At 40.5% G+C, this 22,393-nt stretch overlaps 1 protein-coding gene across 8 annotated transcripts in view; it reads right to left on the minus strand.

The window, feature by feature from the left end:
• Window positions 1-22,393, minus strand: part of ELMO1 (engulfment and cell motility 1) — a 578,919-nt gene that overhangs the window by 346,550 nt on the left and 209,976 nt on the right. For 5 of the 8 annotated variants that reach the window (XM_050783309.1, XM_050783301.1, XM_050783302.1 and 2 more), the window contains 6 exons: window positions 15,449-15,600; window positions 13,182-13,260; window positions 8,294-8,338; window positions 7,228-7,278; window positions 3,935-4,057; window positions 1,995-2,126 (listed from right to left, as the gene is read on the minus strand). In XM_050783309.1, coding sequence (XP_050639266.1) covers window positions 1,995-2,126; window positions 3,935-4,057; window positions 7,228-7,278; window positions 8,294-8,338; window positions 13,182-13,260; window positions 15,449-15,600 — 582 coding nt within the window. The remainder of the gene's footprint in view (window positions 1-1,994; window positions 2,127-3,934; window positions 4,058-7,227; window positions 7,279-8,293; window positions 8,339-13,181; window positions 13,261-15,448; window positions 15,601-22,393) is intronic. The other 3 variants (XM_050783305.1, XM_050783306.1, XM_050783307.1) reach the window with 1 other exon arrangement.

Genomic DNA, 22,393 nt, shown 5'->3' on the forward strand with positions numbered 1-22,393 from the left:
CCAGGCACTGGCAGGAGGAAGACGATAAAATTGCAGTCACAGGAGCACCTTAGAACCAGGCTCTCCTTCAGGAGAGGAATCAATTAAGAGTATTTTCCAAACGTACATGCCCTGATTATTCCCTGGTAATTTTGATATGACTTGAGGGTAAGAGAGATTGCGCGATTTCACAAAGCTTCCCAAGTGACCTCGATACGTCTTGCTTACCACATAAAAGTAAAACTTGGAAGGAATTGAGGGCAAGGCAGAAAGAGAGTCCCATCCACCTTCCCTGGACCATCGCTCTGGCAGAGTGGCTCTGCCAGCAAGGTCACTGCCACCCTGGAGCTTTTGGTCATACACACACAAGTACAGGAAACTCACCCGCTCCACCAGTCATGACACTTTTTGCTAAAAATTTAAAAAACTTATTCAACTAAAAGATAAAGTGGAATGCCAAGGTCGAAATATAAAATATGATGATATAAAAATAATTTCAGAATACCTCTGTAAGGCAAGCTGCAAAGCTGAATATTCAGTAAGTATTCTTATTTAAAATGTCATATTAAAACTAACACTAGAAAAACAATAACTTGTTAAGAGTGTTAGTTTTTTAGGTTTTTAGGCATTTTTAGTTTAAGAGACACTACTGGAGAGTTAAAGAAATGATCAGTCTGACCCACTGCTGGTTAAAATGGGCATGACTTTCTGTGTTTGGAAAGCAATTTGACAGTATCAAGAGCCTTGAAAACATCTTATACAAAGTACAGTTCCACAAATTTATCCTAGTAATGTGAGCATGGGTGTGCATACATTCTGGGCTGTAAGATATTAATTATAGACTTATGGTAATTTCAAAACATTGAATCATTTAGTAAAAGGCCTTGGTTAAATACAATGCATTACATCTAAATAATGAAAAACAAATCAATAATGAAACACAGTACATGTTAAGTAATATGAAAACATTTTCAAAGAATATTCCCATGAAAGACAAGGCTTCTCAAATAACACATAAAGCACGATACCATTTGTCAAATTACATATAAATATTAATGGTGTGTATATATACAGATATATACATTGTGTGTATATATACAGATATATACAGATATATACATTGTGTGTATATACATATATTTGGGTGTGTCTGTGGATATGTATATGCACAAATACATATATATAAAACATATACACTATATATACACACACACACACACACACACATATATAGCACATATATTTTTTTTCCAAGGAAAGAGTATTTGAAACTATAAAATAAGGCCTGGTGATTTCTAATCACCGAAGCCAAAATCTCAGTAATGCCATTTATGATGGGGATTAAAATGGAAATCCAATTTTACACCTGCAGAATTTGATATTAGCTTAAGGTCACTCAGAGACTTCATGGGGATAAAATCAAGAACATAATGCAAATAGAAATAAAAACAATGGATTATATTCGGGACAAGCTGTGTTCTGATTTGCAAACTGAAAAAAAAAATCTAGGAGACAACCTATTAAAATTCATAGCAAGAGAGGCCTTTTAAGCAAACATAAATTGTGTTAATGTCATCATGATTAAATTTCAGGAGACTTTCAATTTGACTTTGATATAAAATTGATGTATGTAAGTAATCCACTCACTAACCCAATAATAAGATCCATCCCACAGCTGCCATCATTCATTTAAGTCAAACACAAATCTTAAGCGTCTTGTGAAGTAGATTTAATGAAGTCGAGATGCATCCCGGCCGAACTACTCTTGGTTACACTTAATCAGAACTGAATAAACAAACTCAGTATTAGTCACACTTGTGCAAGTTATTCCATTTCACTGAAGCCAGAAGAGATTTTCATGTGATCCTGCTTAAACCAGCTAAACATCTGGAAATGTGGAAACTATTCTGTAAAGCGCAAGAGGACCACACGCTCGGAAGAGACATCAGTTATGTGGCTGAGGTCAGGCCCGGGGAGGCTGGAGGGAGAGCGCATACTGGAGATAGCTTACTTACAATGAAGCCAAGTTTCTTATAATCTCGCGTGTACATGGACTTGCGTTTCTCCATGCTGCCACTGCTGTTATTAGGTTCAGACTCGGCATCAAAAGCAATTCTTCGAAGTTCAAATATGATGTCCCTCTGAGCCTGAAGGAAACAGGGAGTAGAAAGAAAAGGGAGGGGAAAAAGCTGCTTTCATTGTGTGACATTACATATACTCTTTCCCTGGGGTCTAAATGAATCACTGCATTCAGGCAAAAGAAAAACAGATAAAAGAGAACCAATGTTCTAAGTTACAGCTTTGCAGACCGGTCTTCCCCTGTCAGTCTCCCTGCTGGTCAGGCCTAGCTGTATTCCACAGTGGTCCTCTTAGCCAAGTAGTCATCTGGAGCACGAATATTGATGGTCCAGTGCAGTCTTAACTGAGAGGCCCAGATATGATGGAAGGGTCGTGATTGGAGAAAGCTAAGCTAGAGAAACTGGGGATACTGTACAGTTGGGAACAAAGTAAGAGGTACCCAAAGTGCCTCACCCCACTAAGTTACTTCATGGAAATAAACACAGGACAAAAAAGAAAGAAAGGGTCAAAGGTGCAAACAACCCAAGTGTCCATCCAAGGGTAAATGGATGAACAAAATGTGGCGTGGACATCCAATGGGATACTATCCAGCCTTTGAAAGATGGCATTCCCAATAGATGCTACAATATGGATGAGCTTTGAAGATACTAGGCTGAGTGAAATAAACCAGACACAGGAATATGCATATTGTCCGATTCCAATTATATGAGGTCTCTGGAGTAGTCAAATTCATAGACAGAAGGTAGAATGGTGGTTACCAGGGGCTAAGAGGACAGGGGAATGGGGAAATAGTGTTTAATGGGTACAGAGTTTCAGTTCTGCAAGATGAAAAGAGTTCTGGAGATGGATGGTGGTGATAGTTTCATAACAATGTGAATGTACTTAATGCCACTAAACTGTACACTTAAGAATGGTTAAAATAGTAAACTTTATGTTATACATATCCCACCACTATAAAATAAACATATAAATACATTTTTAAAAGGGTTTCCAAGCAAAGAGGGTCACTCAATATTAAGATGCATTGCTCTCTGTCACTAGAAGTGGTAAGATGACAGTCTCCTCTCCCTGGGATGACCACACCTTGCCAAAAACGTGGGGCACATTCACTGCCTCTCAAAGCCTCTCCATCATTCTTAACTGCATGGCCTTGCTCCATGAATGAAGTGCCGCGGTGGCTACACACTTCACATACGCAGTTCACATCTGCAACAGATCAGGCCCTCACGTGCCAATAATGAGTGTTTTCCTTTCCAAAGCTGCAGCACTGTTTAAGCTGAAAATGTGCTACGGCAGGGCTCACAGCTGTTTCCTCTCACTCTACCCTCACACAGCAAAAGTCCCCAAAGGCTTCTGAATGGAGATATAACCTTTCATGCACAACAAGAGACCTAGCAGAGAGCTACAGCCAACAGCCAACCAACAGAAATGCTGGCCCAGAAATCAGGTTTAATCTGGGACCCTACTCTTGGCACTGATCTCTAGAGGATGAAAATTGCTGCCTCAACCCTGTAGAATCAATGCCACATAGAGTCACCAAGAGGCCCTCGTTGTCTGGGAACTTGACTCGAAAGCTACTACCATTAAACGTACTTGGGCCCAGGGGCTAAGGTCTGTGGTCACGTGACATCAAACTTTCTTATTCAATAAAGGCAGAACATGCATGTTTGGAGCCTAATGGAAGAATGCATTTGGGTATATTTTCTGATCCTGGATTCACCTAATTTTGAAGCCATGCCCCTATGTTCTGAGATGATAATAAAACGACATCATCTCAAACTGTGAAACTCCCTAGTTGCAGGGTACCTCAAAAAAAGACTTTTAATGACACTTTCTGTCCGTCCTATGCTTTAACTGCTGTCCAGTGAGCACTCACCTGGTCCTGGGGGTCCATTTTGGTCATCATCCTGTCTTCCAGGAGGTTAAAGGTGAGCACTTGCAGAACATACAGCTGGTGCGCCATCTCATTGTTGATGGCCCGCTGGGCTCGGATGACATGCTAGGGAGATGGTTCACAAATGAAATTTTTTAAAAAAGAAAGAAAAGGAAACAACAAGAATTAACCCTCAAGTAGGCTCTCACAGTCTTCATTGGGAGGTACAAGGAATGGAGAAGGTAGGCGAGGGCACAGGGAATTTCAGAGCTTTCCTTTACATTTCAGAGCCCAGGAAGGTTCCTGATCTTCAGGTCAGAGTCCAGGAAAAAACCTACTGTAGGCAGGCGTGAGTGGAAGGGGAAAAGCGCTGGAAAAGGACTGGTGACGGCAGCCATATAAGTCAAGAGAAGATGTGCTTGAAATGGGGGTGTCTCCAAGACAACTGTGGATTTCTCCAATGGAAGCATCTGTCACATACAGCAGAAAAACCCATGGTGCATACCCATAGGAAGCAATCTTGCCATTATCTTACCCTAGGACTGTCTGACAGGTAAGCCCACTTCAAAACAGGGAAAAGTTTCACAAGGAACACACAAAAGCAAAATACCCATCAAGTCTTAATCCACTGTGGGAGCTACATAAGGATGTCTACCATCAAAAGCAGACAGCAAAAGCTCGTGAATTACTTTACTCACTGTTAACAATTAAATGAAAGATAAAATGACTCTTCCCCATAGAAACAGAACTGAAAACAGAACAAAGAACGAGTGGCAGGACAGGACGACTGGATAGGTCCACCCCCAATCCCCTCACCCCCACCCAGAAATGGGACAGCTGCCATCAACTGAACATTCAGCATTTGGGACTAACACATAGCCTTTTCAACACAGATTCTGGCCGTACATTAAAAATGCCAAACAACGGATCAATGTGGTGAAACAATCCATCACATCAGTTATTTCAAATGTTAGCCCCAGTCATGCCTTGCTATCTGGAAGACCAATTCTCTTGGCAATCTGTACTTGCTCCTGGGTAGACTGCTGCAAACCAACTTCTAAGTGGCTATTCAGTAAATGACAAAGTTCCCCATTGTAGAGAAAAATGATCTTCCTCCAGGACTAGAGGAAGTCTAGGTCCTTAGAGTGCTGCCTGGGTGCCTCTCAACCTGGCATCCACCTGCAATCCATACCCTAGCTGTTAGTGCCATGCTGAAATAGCCAATTAAAGAAGGAGGGGTGAGAGAAGATTGAGGAATAGAAGAAAGAGGACAGGGAGAAATCAGAGAATACCAAGTCACCGAACCAAAATTATGGGAAGCAGGGAAGCTAGACAACAGGATGGTTAGGAGCAAATCAAACCCCTTATCCTCCAATCTTCAGAATAGCATGTTAACTCATAGCACACACTTAGTATCCAAAGTGTGTGGGTATCTCTTTTCTTAGCAACTCGAAAGTACTGCCTCCAAGTTCTTACAGGAGAGTACCAACCTCGAACTTCAGCCATCAACATCTCATAAAAGAAGAGATGTTGATTTTTGAGACAGGGTGGCCACAGTCATTAATGCCACTCATTTCTCAGGGCATTCTAACCCTGAGTGCCACATCAAGGTAATATGAAGACACTGAGCTACACATTGATGCTGTAGCTTCTACATTTATTGAGAGCCAATACAAAGAAGGACAGCAATTATGAATACTTGTGCACTTCCAAAACCACAATTGGACCTAGATGTATTCAGATGCTCTCCCAAGGTTCATTTCAGATTTCAGTTCCAGAGGGAAAAGTTTTATCTTTCCCGAAGAACTGGGGGACCTCTTTTTATCAAACAATGAAAATTACACTCATATGTTTCGTGTCATCCTTGACAGCCAGGAAGTTTAAAATCGAACTAACTTGGTCACAAATTGCAGTCATTACCACTGGCTTTGGGATCTAGAACATTTATTTTCAACATTAATTTTTGATGGCTTACTTGCATTGGTTGGGGAGGGAGGGGGGATAGTGTGTGTGTGCGTGTATAAGCCACTTGTTTTTGGTGTTTTGACATCTGGGACCTTGCTGACCCTGGAGAGACTGCCCCTCCCAGATCTAGCCAATTCCTAGAGCTAATAAATGACTCCTTTCATATGCAAATGAACCAGTCCAGAGCCTTGGCAACCACACCCTACTCCTCTACAAGCTCTGGCTCCTACTCTTAGGACCACTATTCCCCTGCCCTAACCACCCAGGGCCAGGTACCAGACAACCAGAGACAGCCCATAAACTCCACAGCCCACTGAAATTATTCAAACTAGCCAATCCCAAACCTGCTCAGCCAGCTTACCTGGCCTCACTTGTCCCTTCCCTCAAAAACCACAGTAAGGGCTCTTACCCAGATCTCCTTGGGCTTTCCCTGCCTCCCGACTCAGAAGCTTCCCCTGCCCCCACAATCCCCCAGTGGCACGGCATGCCCCCTCCTTTGGGGAACTATAATTAACAAACTTTTCTTTTCAATGCCAGCCACCTCCTGATCTGTAGGCCTCACCATACCCGAATACTGCTAAAACCTGCATTTGAGGACCAAGTGTTTTTAACTGTAAGCTTGCTGAACTGCTCTTTGGAATCACACAAAAAGAAATTCTTCTTTTTCTTTCTTTTTCCTTTTTTTTTTTTTTTTTTCTTTTTTGTAAGCAGGGCAATCAATCAACCTGCTTCTTTCAAGTAGCTGGTAAGTCAAATAGCGGGTAAGACCTCAGGAAATCTTGTTACTTGGTTTATTTCTAAACATTTACAAGGTGACACCTTAGGGCTTTTTTTTCCACCAATGTTTAAGGTCATTTTGCATTGCAGCGAATGAGTGTCTCCCATCTTCATCTTTCCTTCCTCTCTCTTGCCAGGGCCCCCAAAACTGATGTTCAACATCTCAGGACTTCTCTTGGTACCTGATATGTTTACAGCTAGCTTTCTCATTAAAAGAGCAAAACCTCATCAGGGTGAATCTTTTAAGCCTGATTTCCCTAACCTGCCCCACTGAGAGAGCTATCCAATCCCTCCTGCCAGAATGCCTTCCCCCTTCCTCTCTCTCCAGGGCAGTTCCAGAAACCCCTCCCTCCGATCCAATGAGGCAATTCCTGTGGGAAAGACTTTATTTATTCCAACTCCAAAAGCTCACTTTTTCCTTCTTTAGAGTTCCTACTGCTTCACCACAGAAGCAAGTCACAGAACAAACCACAGATTGAAGCCAAAAGAAGAGATTAATACATGCACCAGGCCACTCCTCCCCCACAAAGAGGTCACAGCACATAGGTACTCACTGTTAAAATGATGGAACGCAATTGCTTCTGAGCCAAAATATTCGCCATCTCCTGTGAAAGAAAAACACGCCCACACAAAGGCTTAGGTTAGAAAGCTACATTTCGACATGGCCAAAAATGACTTTATCCTGGGATGTGCTTCGTAACTGTATATCAGCAGTATTTCGTATGAAATAATGAACTCAAACAGGCAGCAGTATTCAAATTATTTTTTTGACTGTTCCATTTAGAATGTAAAAGCCATGTCCAAAAGCAAAGGAAATGTATCTGGCACCTGCAAAATTCTTTTCTTTAGGAACTTCTTCCTTCCAGAAAAAGGTGGGTGCTAAATAAAAATCAGGCACTCCAAACAAAGCAATCGTTCTCTATTAGAAAGCCTCATCATCTTTTATTAGACTACGTATGTGCAGAAAGCTTTCATTAGGCAACACATGCCTGTAGCAAGGAGATTCCAGTCTCTTCTAAAAGTCATTTCATCTTAATCTGTGCAAAACCCAAGAGTGAGTAATACATATACCAGGCTACATAAGTGATCTGAGTGGAGTTTAAGTGAAGGGCAAATATCTGGGTGATGCAAAGCTCTAGAGTCTACACTCACTGAGCTCTGCAAGGCCTGATTTCTACAGGTTGTGTTTCATGCCTTAGCATCTCCTGAGTGGCATGGAGGATTCAAGGGTGATTTTATTAAAAGGGAATGATGCACAGACTCCTTTTATAAATATTGACAAGTAAAGACTAAGGGAAAATAACATTAAGCACAGTCTTGGAGCACACATTTTAAAGTAAAAATACTGCTCATATTCAGGAAGACACTTGATTGTTGTTTTGTGGTAGGGGGTGTTTTTGGTGTTGCTACTCTTACTGAGTAGAGAAGAAACTAAGCTATGGTTTAAAAACAGAACCATGATTTCGACCAAGGTGAAAACAAATTTGCAGAAAGCAAAGAGAACCAAGAACATGGGGGTGGGGGAGATTTCTGAGGGGGGCATACAAGCAGGGGTACACAGGAGCAGCATGGGAGAGCAGGGCCCACTTTACGCTGACAAAGGGAACGTGGGTGACTTACAGTCAGAGGACAATCAAGGATGTCAACATTGCTCTCTACATCAACCTAACGGCGTCATCGCCACCACAGAAAGGAAAGCAAGCAGGAGAGAAGAAGGGATGGAAATTCAGAGGACTCTGTTAGAGGTTGACCACTTTATTTGAATGCCCCTGCTGACCCACTGCATTGAAAAGTGCTTAAATACTGTAAGGTGACAAAAAAGCTAGATGGCCCTCAAGTCAAAATCCAATACTAGGTCTTCCCACGCTCTTGAAAACAAGAAAGCAGGAGCAATGACGCATTGAGAAACAAGTCAAATGGTAACCCAGAAGGAACCTTCCCTTCCACTAGGCATAGAAAGCAGTGCTTTCTTCCCAGTCTTCATAGAAAGGCCCACTGGTGGTGGTTTTTTTGTTTCTTCTAGGCCAGATGTCAAGTAAAAACCTCAAAGGATCCTATAGCTGTTTTAATTTCTTTCCTTTAAAACATGAAATTATTGCTCATAAATAAAAACAGAAACAAAAATTTCTGTTCCTATGTTTGCCTATCAGTTTATAAAATTTAAAGTTAGAAGGGACAATGCATGTCCAATTTCTACTAAAGAAATCATTGTAATTATCTGTTTACAATGTTTATTGTCTACATAAGCTGTGGGTCCCTCATGAGCAGAAACTTTTTCTTTTTTGTATTCCAAGCCCAAAGAACAATGTCTAACACCTAGAAGACAATAAATGCTTGATAAAATAACAAATAAATATTTTACACTATCCTCCTAAGGAACAGCAGCTTGGTCAAAGAGAAAATAGAAATATTCATACCTCCATTTCTTAGTCTAATAGTAAGGAATTGTTGGAGTAAATGTGAGAATCCATGGAGAATATTTTATAGCATTAAAATTATGTAAAAGTATATAGATAGATACAAATATGAATCCAGATATACTGACATGGAAAGATGTCCACAAAATATTGTTTAGTTTCAAAGGCAGTTTAGAAAAACTACACTGCATGTAGTATGCTCACATTTGGTGGGGAAAAAAATGATGTATTAGGAGAATTTTTGCACAGAACAAACAGGGAAGTAACACCATGAAAGTCACAAGAGTTGTAAATAATTGCAGTGGTTTTGCCTCTGGGAATATAATTACAGGAATCTTTCAAACTTCTTCCTTTTGAGTTAGTATTTTCTGATTTTTCTACCAAATCTTTTAACTAACAAGTTTTTTAAATAGTGCTTATCCAAAGTATATAAATATTTGTAGAGAAATTTGGAAGGGATCTCAGCAACGTATTTGCCATTGAAATAGTGAACTGAATAATGGTGCAAGTTGTAAACAAAAGGATGCATTTGGCCACCTAACAGCAACCCCCTCCCCGACAAAACTAGCACAGCCCTTCCCTCCATTTGTGCCAGGAAACAGAGAATCTCCTACATCCCGGAGGCATGGGAAAGGAAGGCCTCCACCCCTGGGGGAACCCTAGACCCTCTGGAACCCTTCTCCAGAGGAAGAAGCTTTGCCCTAGGTCCCAGCACAGGCGTCTCTCAGTAAGGCCTACTTCACGGATGCAAAGGAAAAAATAGCACAGGTCCTTCTGACCATGGGGGCATTTTTTTCAGTAACAGCAGAAATAGGGTATAAGTGTTTAAAAGCATTCCAAATTCCAAGAAAAGCCAGATAATGGAGTCCTATGAATGTGTCTGGCCCAAGTCAAAAAAAGAAGATGAAATTTTAAAAAAGTATTTGAGTGAAGTAGAATCAGGCACCCCAAAAAAAGCAATGGTTCTAAGGCTTTAAACAGGTAAAACAAAACAAAACCAACAAAAACAAAAAATAGTGCTCCTGCAAATCCAGTAAATACATGTTTAGATTACATTTCTATCTAATTGGAGTGAGAAAATGGGCTTGGTGTTATCCAGGCTTCGGGGAGCTGTTTACTTGGCAAACACAGGGGAATTCTGTGAGTGACATCTCTTTGACAGGTGTTGGATGGGATGCTTTGCAGGTAAAAGCAGGGATAAGGTTGGGACTCAAACTCTGATTCTTACCCGCTCAGTAACCTGGTCAAGTTCTTTACTCCCTTTGAGTCTCAATTTCCTTACTTATAAAACAGAAATAATGTGGCTTTCTCTGAATATGAGAATAAAATGAAATAATGTAATATAAAATACTGAGCACTGCCTGGCACATGCCAGACTCTCAATAATATTATCATTGATGGCTGACTTTGGTCAATTTTTCTATTTGCCAAAAATTCAGAACTTTTAATTTTTCAGAACATATGCCAGCAATGCCAACGTCAAATTCAGACCAGCTGAAACTTAGAACATAGAGCCCAGACTAAGGTGTACACGCTCAGCTGTTAATATAAATCCACAGCAACCTACGTGATATTACCAGTTAGCTCAGTCTTCTGCTTCACAGGCCTCTACTGACCTTCAGAAAATAATATCCAACAAATTTTTCTTCATTATGAACCTGAAATCCCTTTTTAGAGCTATCTCGCTACTTACTGATTTTTTTTTTAATTTAAAAATCATGATACTCCCTTTACTTTGATTAATAACACTCTTAATTTCAAGAGTTTATAGTCTATGAAGTCCACATCACCTTTCCATGGGCAAGTCAATTAAATACGTTGTAGCTATTTTTAGAGCTTGATTGAGTCATATAATACTTCATAAATTTCTGCTGAATTATATACAGTCTTTCTTAGTTGGAATCTTTTCTTAAATGGTTTAAGGTTATTAGACTACACTTTGAGGTGGTTTATTACTCTTTGCGGTAGTTTATTAGAATAATATATAGCTAAACTGTTTCCTGTCAGTCTTATGTTGCATAGTTTTCAAAGAAAGACTTGGTTCACAAAATCCAAACCTAACTTATGTCGACATTCCATTATATTACCATTATCAGCAATGTCCTGAAATTCCCTATTTGTCCATGGTCATGAGAGTCCAATTTAACAAGTGAACAGTAGTGCTTGGTATAAAATAAGATGCCGTATGCATTTTATTCATGTCTAGATTCAGAGATCCAAGTGAAGCGGCCTTTTGAGTGGGCATGAACTTTCATCTCCTCTAATCCATCTTCTTCTTTCACAGATGGAGAAAGGAAACTTCCAAGAGTTGAGATCAGAATGCAGCCTTCCTGACCCCACACACTACACTCAGCTACCATGTGGCTGGGCCAGAAGTCCCTGGTCTGGCCAGCAGAAGGACCCAGTTCCTCCAATGCCCACGTCAAGTTTGTGGATATACACAGTGAGAGCTTCCAGACAACTTCCGGGCTGCTTGGGAGTTATGAGTTCAGTATTTAGACTAAAATATCACAGAGGCAGCCCTATCCATGACTTCACCTCAGATCTGCAAAGCCCCTCCTAAAAATCCAGCCAGGGTAAGAGCGCCCCCACCACAGGCTTGTGGAGGGCAGGCACCTCCACCTAGTTCCAGCGAACACCAAATCAAACGTCCGGGAAACTATTAATCGACACCACTCCTTGTGCAGACACAGCCCCCCGGGAATGAGTAAGAAATTCTAAATGGAAAACAAACCAGAAGCCGTCATGTTTAGTCACTGAGGTTAAAAATCCTTGGCAATGAAAAAGTAAAATAAAATCCAAAAATTCTTGTCATGGCATTCAGTAGCAGGTTTGCTTTCTAATTTCTTCTAAATGAACTCACTGGCAACTGCCATCAAGACCCTCAGCATAGTTTCTAAGTGGGTGAAAAGAGCTCATATTTCCACCTATTTTTTTTAAGGAAGGAAACTGTGACCAGGGTAACATATTACAGGACACATTGATTGAAAAAACATGAATGGATTTTGAGGTGTGAGCTACATTCTAAGACAAGGCAAAATTCCACTTTTTCACGTCCCCTCTGTAATGCTCCTTTCCTTCGTGAAGAAATAAAGGATCTACAGACAAAGGACACCATCAAAGGAGAGGTTCCATCTATGTACATTAAGGGGTTCCTTCCTCTTTTTTTTTTTTTTTTAAAAAGATAGTCTCGCTCTGTCGCCCAAGCTGGAGTGCAGTAGTGTGATGTCAGCTCACTGCAACCTCTGCCTCCCGGGTTCAAGTGATTCTCCTGCCTCAGCCTACCGAGTAGCTGGGATTACCAGTGTGTACTATCATGGCTGTAAAACAGGCCGGCTAACTTTTGTATATTTAGTAGAGATGGGGTTTTACCATATTGACAAAGCTAGTCTCAGCTTCCTGACCTCAAATATCTGCCTACCTTGGCTTTCCAAAGGGCCGGGACTACAGGTGTGAGCCACTGCACCTGGTTTTTTTTTTATACAGAGGAAAGAGATGGCTCCATTTTCCCTGCCACATCCACACACAGAAATAAGTAATCTCACCAAGCAAGGAGCCCCTCTGACATGTGAATGCAGTTATCTCCACCAGGAGCAGCCATCTGCATATTATCCCTCCTGTCCTCTCACCTTCCATCGCCTCCCTCCCTGGGAAAAACGTGGCGCCTCTCAGGGTCTCCCTTTCCTGATCCAGAAAACGAGGACTGCACTTCCCTCACCCTAGTGAGCATCCCATGAAACGACAGAAGGTCGCGGGGACTCCTAACTCCGCTTCCACCCAGCAGCAACGTTTTCACCTTTGTACATCTGGTCTTCCAGGTTGCATTCTATTTCATGAAAAGGCTCTATTGCTGGAACACTCCTAGCATCCCTCATCAGTCAAGGGTTTACCGTCTCTACCCACTTGCCCCTGGATTTGGGAAGGACCCCAGCGGGCCAGCTGTGCAGCAGAACATAGCTGCTGTGGAGAGTCCATATGCGGCCAGGACAGCAGAGTGGCCCAACGAGTCCCCGGATGGAAGGAGAGGGCGTTCTCTGCACACAAAGTTCCTAGCCCTGACATAGCCGTTAGACTAAACAAATGCAACTTACCTGCCTCCTGTCATCAGGAGCCTTCAGGAAAAGTGCATTAATCACTGCAATAGTATAGGTTTGGATTTCTTGATCTGACCTGTAAAGATACAGAACAATTCAGAAAATCAGAACACAAAGTTAGAAGAGACTAGCCCTGGGTCAAACCCTGAAAAGCCTCAAAATCAGCCTCCTCTCCCAAAAACAAGTGAGAGACAAAGGTAGGGCCTAGCAAATGCATTTAGCACTGAGAATGCATTTCAAACATCACAAGGCGGTAAATACACAACTAGTATTACCAGCTCACAGTACACTGGTCAGTGCAGAATGCCCAGAAATACAGGCAGCCTTCTCTCTTATTCAGATTGAAAGCATAAACCTAGGGGATGTTGTAATTGATGTACTACTAGTAATAGTTGTTTGTATGTATGTATGTATGTATGTATGTATATGTGTGTGTACATATGTGTAATTTTCTGTCTGATACAAGAAATATATCAGGGAGTAGTTTCAGATGTCTCTACATTCTTGGGCTAATTGGGTGGCTCTATTACATATTCTAAAATTCTATTTCCAAATATAAACATTTAAATAACAAAAAGAACGGGTGTTTGTTTATAAATCTCATTTTCACTGGAAAGCAACCAGAAATAATAAATGAAACAAAGCTCTAATGTAAGGCATGTGGTAAACAGTAAATAAGGAGGACTCAAGGCATAAACAAAGAGTGACTTATGAGCTACATTTAGGAATAACTTATCAGGCCAGCGAGACAGAAGTGGAGCTTAGAACCAGGCCAGGATAGGGTGCAAAGCCCAGTTCATCACAGGCTGGCTGAGACCTTGGACAAGTTCATGGGTATCCCCCAAGGCACAGTTACCTCATCTACAACGTGGGGTTAGACACACTTACTTCATGGGATTGCTGTGAAGATAAAATGAGATTATGCATATAAAATCCTTAGCACAGTACTTGGAGAATAATAAACTCTTCACTTTGGTAATGTGCTTTGGGATGAAGATGTGTGCCTTTGAGATTCCCAGAAAAGACACAGTATATAAATTAATGCAGTTCACACTCAAAGGAAATGTGAAACTGGTCTTATTTCTAGAGAAGCTACCTACATTCTCATCATTTTGAAGAATTATGATTCTGAGGTCACAATCACTGAGGCCACCACAATCCTCAGCTTCTGTGACTTAAATTTTAAATGCTGATCATCTTCCCACCTCCAAATGAAAAAAATATCTAATATAATCTACTTTGGTAGTTTATATTATAAACACAACAGTTAACATTTCAGAGAACCATTCCCACCCTGCACCACCAACCCAAATGGGCCAGTCGGGTTTCCTCTTGAGAACTGCGACCTACTGGACCAGGGACAAGAGTTAGTGGGAGTTGGGTCATTGTAGTGCCAATCACAATTCTAGAGAAAAGGCCATCTGCTGAGGACTCCAGGGAAGCTATGGTTTCTCTCCTCCTCAAGGCTTAGCTACTTATGTCATTTCTGGATTCTACAAGGTACCCCAGTATTGTTCCAATAACCTCCTTTCCTGTGTGAGCGAGCTCACAATGTTTATTATCACTGCAACCCAAAATACTTTAATTTCTAAAGTAGCACTGTACAATAGAGTCCTCCTCAGATTGGTATCATCAGAGACAACCTTCCTAGTTACCTAAGGGAGGAAAGAAGGGGAAAAATGCCTCAAAGACTGCAGGCTGCAGAGGCAGCTATCTTACTTCCATTTTATAGCTCAAGCCACTAGAAAAAAAAAAAACCTTTATTTTATTATAAAATACAAAAGAAGCAACTCACTAGAATCACCTTGGGCATAACTAAGAAAGAAGCCTGCCTTTAAAAATTCCTAGCAAAAAGGCATAACATTACATTTCTAATTAACTATGAAAATACTCATTATATCACAGAAAACATTAACTTAGATGGTTTAGGAAAGAGAACTTAAGAGAACAAATCATCCTGTTTTACCTTCTTAAAAGTAAAACTCTGCCAATATCTACCAATATGCATTAAAATTGAGAGCTTACCAAGGGCCAGGTGTGGGGACAGGCAGTGCCAAGAACCAGTCTGGAGTTCAGTGAGGGACAGGGGCCAAGGGAAAGTAACCATGCCATTCCAGTGTGACACATGGTTTGGTTATATGCCAAATTGAGATTTTTTTCTATACATTTAACCAAACGATAAAAACACAAAATGTTTCCCAGTGCATCACTGTGGCCATCTTCCTGAAGCATTTCTCCTCCCCAGAGCATCTCAGCATGCTTACCCTTGCAGGTGTGGAATGAGCTGGCCGATGGTGATCTCCTGTGCCACTTTCTGGTAGAGGTCATGGCTATTGAGCACCATCGACTCCAAAATGGCCAAGGACCGCTGCAGGATCGAGATGTCTATGGCTGACTTGTTCACAAAACTTGCTATCTGAAAATCCAAGTGGGACACAATTGACTGCTCGTGGTAAGTAGAGCAGAGACGTGGAGAAGGGAACAAATGAAGCAAATCGGGAACTCATTTAAGAAACACCAGGCACTGAGGATGACCTGGAATTACAGCAAATAGCAAGAAACCCATCAATCCAGGGATGATTCATGATATCATCACAAAGCATGATTTATCACATCTCTATAATTCACTGATAAGCAAATTTTTTCAAAAAGACATACTTCCAAAGATTATTCTTTCTGTATTTCCCAGGACTATTCTCCTGAGTTTCATCTTTTGGGAGCAGACAATTTCAACACATATATTGTAAGGATGCCTGTGTTTCTCTGGGACGGTAATTTCAACATATGATAATTGCCATTCCTCTTGCATTCCCAGGCTCCTCCCTCATCCACACAATCCATGGCTTTTATATGCTTATTATGTTCTTGTTGCATTCTTAGGGGACTCGCACAAATCTCACTTGTCAACACAATTCAACTGGCAACTTCTCAGTCACTGGCCACTCTCTTAAATGAAAAACTCGTTACCCCTTTCTTCCAATTTCTGATGGTTAAAATAAGTTCTTTTCATCTCTCCTAAATTTAGCAAACAGGAAATCATTTAAATGAGCAGTACTAAAAGTTAAAATACTAGTTTAAGCTCCAAATTAGATTCTCTAAGGAATTAATCACTAAATCCCCAAACATAATAAATCACATTGTAAGAGGAAAATAAAAAACAGAGGTTAGAATAATGGATCACAGTAATCCAAACACATGGGTACCATAAAGGTCTTATTTTAGAGGCCTCATTAAAAGTTATTATTGTCTGTTGACAACTCACAATAAAAAGCCATTATTATATCAGTATAATGACTGCTTTCTTAAAAGCTAAATAACTTGGTTCCACAAGAAGTAAACACTTGCTGTTTCCCCGTCAACACTAATTTCTCCCTTTCTGCTGCCCCAGAGACCACTCGCCTCATCTCCTCTCCATCCTTGCACATGATAAATGCACAGTGCACCATGGCAATTCCCAGGTACCATCGGAATTGTCCCTAGTCCGCTGATGTCCAGGTGAAAGGAGGGGTGGGATATGCAGATCGCAACACTCTGCCTACCCCAGCTACATCTGGATCTCAGAGGTGGGAAATGAATAATGTGAAGAAGTGCGGTGACATTATGATTTTACATTCTGAAAAGCTATTATTTTAAAATACAAACTTCAGGAAGAGTATGGAAATTTTAAGGTTCTCAAAAGACTGCTTCAGCTCTTTTCATGGCTAATAAACTTCTCCAACATGTTTACTATCCTTGGCAAGCCCTTGACTTACTCCTCACAGTCTGCTCCAATCCACCAAATCTACCATACTAAGGCCACCCTTCTTTCCCTAGGGCCATCTTTCTCTGACAAAAATCCAATTACTATTACACTGTGTTTAGGGTTTAATGCTTAATTTAGACATCTTCTAAACAGAGAATAAATTCTCTGACTCCTCCCTTACCCCACCAAACCATTTTTCATGCTCTCGGCATAATTCTTGGCACTGGTATTAGGAAACTGAAGAACTCATAAAGAAATTCATTGACAATACTTCAGATTTTCTTGCAACTAATTTTCTCCTCATTCCCGGCTCCCCTGCTTGTCTCTATTTATTAAATTTGGATGTGCCTTAAGGCTGCATGGAGGCTTCTGCCTGAGAAGCTGTTGCTGATATCGTCAAGCACCCTCCACCTCCATCTTCATGCACTCTTTTCATTCAGCCAATATTTACTCATCAATAATTGATCCATTTCAGTAACATGCATTGCTTGTGTGCTATACAATAGGCTTGCCCTGTCCCACAGAGCTGGAAATACAAAGATGAAAAGAACAAACAAATTTCAAGGACCTTACAGTCTTCTATGGACAGATAAAAAGGCATTTACCATGAAGTACACTGAGGGCCTATTCTTGGCATCCAAAAGGATGCCACCATTTGGATATTTCAAAAAAGCAAAAAATTAAATGGAGGGAATATCAATCTCATTGTCTTCGTACTCCTCTCTTCCCAATTATCACTCTTTTCTAAGAATCCATAATCATTAGTGATTCATATTTCCAGCTCCCTATTTTACATCTCTGGGATACATCTGACATGTCTCCGTTTTGATACATAGTATATACATAACACTGGCCCAGTGGTCTAACTCATTGCTGGGTTACTAAAACACAGTCTTCTGCATGTTCTTTTATGTTCAAGTTTTCCATCAAATGGAAATTTACCCCCTGAATTATTCCCCTACTTCCATAAATATCCTTTTTACAGTATTTCCTTTCTTGAAATATTCAATCGGAACTCTCCGTGTTTTCTTCTTTTTATTTATTTACTCATTTTTTTTTTTTTCTGAGATAGAATCTTGCTCTGTTGCCTAGGCTGGAGTGCAGTGGTGTGATCTCAGTTCACTGCAACCTCCACCTCTCCAGTTCAAGCAATTCTCCCACCTCAGCCTCTTGAGTAGCTGGGATTACAGGTGTGCACCACCACACCAAGTTAATTTTTGTATTTTTAGTAGAGACGGCGTTTCACCAGATTGGCCAGGCTGATCTCGAACTCCTGACCTCAAGTGATCCACCTGCCTCGGCCTCCCAAAGTGCTGGGATTACAGGTGTGAGCCATGGCACCCAGCCTACTCTCAAGTGTTTTCTGATAGGAAGTACACCTTCTCATAATGGGTTTTAAAGTTCTCTATGAATCATTAACTCTTCCCTGCTCCCAGTGGGCTTGCTCAATGGTGGCAAAAATAATCTGCTGTCTTTGCTTTAATTTAGGCATATTTATATCCCACATACATATTCCATTTCCATTAGTTATTTCTACATATTTTTCTCCTAAGAAATGAATCCCTTACTTTCATGAAAGTATTCTTTAAAATTCATTTTTCTAGTAATTCATTTCTTCCTTGACATAAAGAACCTAACCATTTCAGCAATCCTAAAGCATGTTATGTAATGAGCATTTTGTGTAACACACCTGGAGCACTCAATGCATTAGAGTCCTATGTACAAGTCTGAAGTACATGCTAATAGTTTTCTGAAACTTAACTTCTTTCTTTTGTCTTATTTGTCACTGGTTTTAGCTAGGTATTCAAATGACCTAATATTCTAACTGAATGAGTATTAATAACCAAGGCATCAGAGCTGATCCAAGTGAAAGTAATAACTATCGTCCTCCAGGGAACTTGAGACCAACTCCTTATAACTGAATGTATAAATCAGTTAATGGACAAATGTCTGTATGTCCAGTTTGAAAACTACAGATCTTCGTATAGCTAGAGGTTATTCATGTCTATTTAAATTTTCATTTCCTTTATCCCACAGAAGAGTAATAATGATTCCCTCTGCCTTTCAATTTATCCCAACTCCATCACTGCACTTCTGGGTGACACAAGTGAGCCAACCCAAGCCAGCCACAGTCCAGCTTCTCAAAAGTAGGCCCGTATCATAAGGAAGTAGTAAGTAAGAGGAGTCAGCAGTAATTTTATATACACTAGCTCCTTGTACTGCTCATTCATTTGAAAACCTTAGCTAAATAAAAGAGAAATATTTATGTAACTTTTAAGAAGCTAAGGGGTATTACAGTGCATGAATCAACAATCCAATAAATACTTCTTAGAATCACTTAGAATGAGATCTTAAAATTCTCCTGTTATCAAAAACTAAAAGAACCATAGAAGGCCGACACAGTGGCTCACGCCTGTAATCCCAGCACTTTGGGAGGCTGAGGCGGGTAGATCACGAGGTCAGAGGATCGAGACCATCCTGGCTAACATGGTGAAACCCCGTTTCTACTAAAAATACAAAAAAATAGCCAAGCGTGGTGGCGGGCGCCTGTAGTCCCAGCTACTCGGGAGGCTGAGGCAGGAGAATGGCGTGAACCCAGGAGGTAGAGGTTGCAGTGAGCCGAGATCGCGTCACTGCACTCCAGCCTGGGTGACAGAGTGAGACTCTGTCTCAAAAGCAAAACAAAAAAAAACAACCATGGGGAACATGAAGCTCCACTCCTGTATTTAAAATTATCTAAGTAGAGGCCTGTAAATCTCTCAAATTTTTAAGAGGCAAAAATTACCAGGTCTTTAAACCAATATGGTGGGATGTTTGTCCAGGTGCTGAAAACATTTGTGGGGTGAGCCAGGTTCTCCTGCACAGCTAAGGTTTTCTGGAGCATTTATGTGAAACCTTCCTTCCAAAAGAAGGCACTGATATTATAATTGGCTAGGGAAAAACCAACTCATAACATATAAAGTTTTTTTTTCTTTTCTTTCTACTCCGTGTTTTCTTACTTTGTCCCTAAGTAGCCGAGTCTTTAAAAAGCAACAACATTATATATTGGTATCAAGGAATTCCAAGTTTCAGAGTTGTTTATGAAATGATGCTATTTATTGCAGCCAAAATTTGTAAACCAGAATCTAGATTCACATATAACAAAACAGATAAAGTAATAGAGAAGGAGACAGAAGCTGGCAGGGAAAAAAATATTTCTCCAAAGTGGTATGAATTTGGCATTAATAGGAAGCCAACTCTAGACCACAGAGATAGGCATCTTTTGTCAGCCCATTTCCTAGTCGATTTTTGTTGAGATAAAGCTCCATTTAAAAGACAGTTGCCTACATACAATTCGTGGGTTGTCAAAGTGCTGAATTTGGTCCAACTAATGAATAAAAAAGTTAACCTTACAGAAAAGTAAGTAATTTTTTGATGACTATTTTTCAGATTCATGTAACACATCTCTAAGTAGCAATGCAAAGAAAATATGACTGGGAATGAGGACACGAAATAGATTAAATGTGTTGCTTTTTAAAAATACTTACTTTTTTATTTAAACCACCGAGACTGTCAGTCTTTACTTTCTTACATTTAATATGATTTTTGAATTAATTTCAATGAATGAAAAATATTTTCTTAAGTTGTGAGAAAACTAAATGACTGTCATTCTCTCTGGCCACTGCTCACAAGAAACACAGTTTTCTAATTCCTTTCCACTCATAACCGAAATTTTACTTAAAATATATTTAAATATGGTACCACTTTTTTCCCTTCTTCAAATTCTGTGGGTATTTTTAATGCTTCCAAGCAAATTTTATTCATTCATTTCACAGAAATGTATTAAGACCTTACTCTGTGCCAGGCCCCGAGGATAAAGTCATGAAGAAAGCCGTGTTTCTGCCTTCCCGAGGTAATACTCTATTGGGAAAGACTGTCAAACGAACAAAAAATGCACCGAAATGTGACAAGTGCTGGAACAGGGGCATTCAGGAGATCCCAGGGGAATAGACAGCAGAAGAAATCACTTAACTCTAGCAGTAAGGTCATGGAGGAATATGTAAGAGACAGGCTGGTTAAGCGAGGCTCCGGGAACTATGCCTTCTACCACTTGGAAAGCACAGGTGCATGATGATGAGGAGAAGCGCTCTGACCATGTGACCAAGGACGCCCACTCACTATGTGACCTCATTCAACCTCGGCAAGCCACTGCATCCCTGCCTCCTAACCAGAAATAACAAGACTATCTGTTCTGTTCTGGAAAGGATTGCTGTGTGGAATCAAAAGAGCTAATGTTGGTGAAAGCACAACATAATTTCAAGGAATTCACATTCAGTAAAACATTGTTGTTACATTCTATAGCAAAAGAGGCTCTCATAACAGACAAGCCAGGCACTCTGGAGGTAGAAAAGAAAGCCTGCTGTAAATTCAAAATGTTAAAATGTTTGTTAATTATTAAAAAATCAATGATACTTCCACATCTTCAGATTTGGAACTGCTTCTCTAGAACTGATCTTAGAGAGGCAAAATAGTGCAATTTATTTTCTCCTCTCATAATCTAATGCTTACGTTCCCTGCCACCACCAAAGGTGGCAGGAAGGTACTTCATAACACATCGGGATTTTTTTGGCTTCTTTAGCTATTAGGTTAGTGCAAAGGTAATTGCGGCTTTTGCATTACTCTTAATGGCAATTCTAACAGTTCCTTTCCTTTATAGCAATTCATACCACTGACAAATACAGGCAAAAAGGGGCCTCTTCCTTTTCTGTGCATTTTCTACAGGGTTCCTTTTGCTCATCCCCTTTGGCTTTATGGATTTACATAACGAAAGAGAGTTGATTTCGAGATGTGTCAACAAGGCCCTGGGTTTCCATCAGCTCTGGTCTTAAATGAACATAAAACATAGTGTAGGCATGACATCTGTGGGCCCTCTGATCCTACCCCCCTCATTCAACAGATTAGGGCCATCCCATGCCCTTTGATTCAAGGCAGCATCTCCCCTAAGATAATGATTAATTTCCAAAAAAAAAAGCAGCACATTTACAGTGGGGAGATCCAACAGATGTCACCTAACCATGTAATCCAGGGTAACATCACCAGTCAGAGGACAGTGACATCATGTGCCCATGAAAGGACGCACTGAGGATGCACCATAACTTCTGTAGCATTCTTGCCAAAAATGCATAACCCTCTTTAATTGAACCATGAGGGAAATATCAGACAAACCCAAATTGAGGAACTTTCTACAAAATAACTGACTGGTACCTTTCAAAAATGTCAAAGCCACAAATGACAAACAAAAAAGCTGAGGGACCGTCACAGACTCGGGGAAACTAAAGAGGCATGACAACCCAATTCAATGTGGGATCTTGGATCAGATCCTTAACCAGAGAAAGGCATTCATAGAAAAACAGGTGAAATCAAATGCCAGCATTGCACACAGCTTATTTATTAATTTTGACAACCGTACTGTCATTATGCAAAATGT

The sequence above is a fragment of the Macaca thibetana genome, chromosome 3, assembly GCF_024542745.1.
Source record: "Macaca thibetana thibetana isolate TM-01 chromosome 3, ASM2454274v1, whole genome shotgun sequence".
Classification (NCBI taxonomy): domain Eukaryota; kingdom Metazoa; phylum Chordata; class Mammalia; order Primates; family Cercopithecidae; genus Macaca; species Macaca thibetana.